This window comes from Perkinsus marinus, assembly GCF_000006405.1.
Source record: "Perkinsus marinus ATCC 50983 genomic scaffold scf_1104296939018, whole genome shotgun sequence".
NCBI classification, from domain to species: Eukaryota; Perkinsozoa; order Perkinsida; family Perkinsidae; genus Perkinsus; species Perkinsus marinus.
The window spans coordinates 1,644-4,298 of record NW_003213300.1 but is presented as its reverse complement, the minus strand read 5'-3'; the positions used below and the strand labels follow the sequence as shown (position 1 = coordinate 4,298).

Here is a 2,655-nt window from a genome sequence, read left to right as displayed (position 1 = left end):
GATGGCCCTGTTGAGGTGGACTATGACCGACCTCTCAGCTCACAAAGCTTCTCTTCGGAAGATGAACTTCTCGTTGTGAGCCGAGCGCTGTCAGCATGAAATTTCACCTTTTTCAAAGAGTAAAAATATTACACCACTTGGGACTGCGCATCTCGATTAGAGGCACTCCTGCGGCAGGAGTCCTGCCTCGACCACGCATGCACTCGGCGCCTAGTGGGGTGCGACCTTCTTGAACTCGATCCTTTTCTTTTGGAAGTTGGTCGTGATAGTGCTTGTAGAGGTTAGTACTGTAAGATCCCACTCTTGGCTAGGATCAGATGGGTAGACCTTGTCAGACTCCATTAGGCCAGTGTTTCTGAGGAAGCGGTCGAGCTCCACACGCCAATGATACCCGCCGGGCCCAGGCTTCCCGAAGTCGAGATAGTAAGTGAAACCAGTAGCACTTCGTAGAAAGTACGGGCCAAGGGAAATAGAAGCAGGTTTCGGTATATCACCCCTATGACGCGGAGGCTTAGGCACGTAGATGGAGAATGTAACTTCATGATCCATGTTCACATCGTAAGTCATACTGAAGAGAGGTCCCTTGTAGACATACTTACCCGGCGGCAGGGTAGACATCACCCGCATAAACCTGAGCTCTCTCTTCCGGAAGCTCGTGGTGATAGAGTTCTTGCCGTGGTAGGTCAAGGTAACCAAGTCCCCAGGCTGGATCTCCGCCAGAGGGTTGAGGTCTTCGGGCTCAACAAGGTGAGCGTGTGCTAGCAAGAACTTGATTCTGTTGTACCAGTCATCAAAGCCCAGAGAATGCTCGTCCTGGAGGATGTACACAGAGCTCGCCTTCTCCGCTAACGGGAACGGCCACGCGACGTAGCAAGCACCGGGACTGAACGAGTAAATCACAGACTGGCTACTGCAGGGTGGCTGAAGGCTGAGGAAGAATCATTCTTCCCTTCCCCAATAATTCCCGTTTTAGTTCCCGGGAATAATTGCTGGTCTAAAAGGGGAATAATGGACCTCATTCGGGGAATTATAATACAAGACCGGCGTTTGCTCCAGGAAAACATGACTATGAACAAGGAGTCCGGAAAAGGGTCACACGCACTTCGACGAACCCTCTCGGCCGCATGGCCGAGAAGAAAATATGGACTCTCTTGCATTTTCTCACTTTTCCGGCTATTCACGAGGCGTTTCGAGCGCGGCGCTTGCAAGGCAATCCCTACAAGCTCGGGCCAGTGAATTAATCCCAGCATCAGTTCAATATGTCGTTCATGGGCAGTATTCCCAGTTGTTGTATTGGTCATAGCAGCAGTTGTTGAAGTCGCTTTGTTTTCATAGGAGCAGAATTCTCAATTGTTGTGTTGGCCATAGCGACAGCAGTTTCAGTCGCTGTGTTGTTCATAGGAGGCTCCTATTAGGAGCAGTAATCCCAGAAGTTGGTCATAGTTACTATGGCATAGTAGCAGTACCAGTAGTTGTACTCGCTGTTTTGCTCATGGGAGCACTCTGCTGTCCTATCAGCGGTAAGCAGGGGATGCCATGTTCTACGGGAAAGGTTTGGAACGAAGCTTGCATCGGAGAGCTCTAAAATGAACATTATCAATAGCGCGCGCCCAGACGATGGATATCGTTGTTCATACACGAGTCAGGCGAGTTAGCCTAACTCGCCTGACTCAGTTAGGTACATGCTTGTGGTCTGTGTGAGCCTACTGGTCACAATAGCATCAGGATTCCTTCAGAAACTACGAATTCATCGTTGTTCGACGCGGTTTTTTTCATAATTCCCGAAAGGGCAGGTATTATTCCCAAAAATAATTCCTTTCTTCCCTTCCCTGGGAATATTCCCGGGAATAATAGGAATAATTCCCCACTTTCAGCCACCCTGGGCTACTGGGACGCCTTGTTTCGGGTTCGCCACTCAGCGTGAAGGCAAATTCGAGTTTGTGGTCCTCGTACACATAGTAAGTCATAGTGAAGTCTCTGTTCTCGTAGACGTACTTGCCAGCGTCCTGAGCCACCGTGATGACCAGAGCCTGAGCAACTAGTAGCCAGGGCAAGGCGGGGTTTCTCATGAAAAGAGAAGAAAAGTGATCGAGGAAACTCTGGAGGAAAAATGACAAGCAGCCTGATGCTCTGATCTTCTCAGCGGGAGATTTTGGTCGATTTAGCGCCAATAACTGGCGGCCAATGAGGTTCGAGGAGGCAATTTCACCCGCAGAGAAAGAGACACTCAATGATTTAGCCTAGTTTCAGCGGCTCAGTTACAAAATAGCAAAGGAGCAAATAGCAAAAAAGTGCCAATTAGCTGGAATGTATATTCCCTGCGGCTTTTGCTGTTGTGCTAGTGTGTAAGAACGCTGTGGCTGATATACAGAAGAGCAAAGTAGCAAAATTCACTTTACAAATACGCAAATTTGCCGTTTTGTATAACAGAAACTGCTCGAATGAATATCGTTTGCTTGTTTATATTTCAGAAAATTGCTAGAATGTATGAAAGTTGCCGCTATGTGAAGTGCTACTATGTAACAAAATTGAGCAATTTTGCTCAAAAAGGGGGCAAACCAATAAATTGCTCTTTCTACTATTGAGCAAATTGCTACTTTTCAGAGGAGCAATTTGCCGCTTTACGAATGGGCAACCCCGCAATGGAGCAAATTT

General features: G+C 48.0%; 1 protein-coding gene across 1 annotated transcript; it reads right to left on the bottom strand.

Annotated features, from left to right (window-relative positions):
- Positions 1 to 210: 210 nt before the first annotated feature.
- On the bottom strand, positions 211 to 2,069 carry Pmar_PMAR012786 (hypothetical protein; the record flags this gene model as incomplete). The annotated part of the gene is made up of 3 exons (XM_002782557.1): positions 211 to 883; positions 1,467 to 1,581; positions 1,889 to 2,069. The coding sequence occupies 3 exons, from the start codon at positions 2,067 to 2,069 to the stop codon at positions 211 to 213; spliced, it is 969 nt and encodes a 322-aa protein (XP_002782603.1).
- Between the last annotated feature and the right edge of the window lie 586 nt (positions 2,070 to 2,655).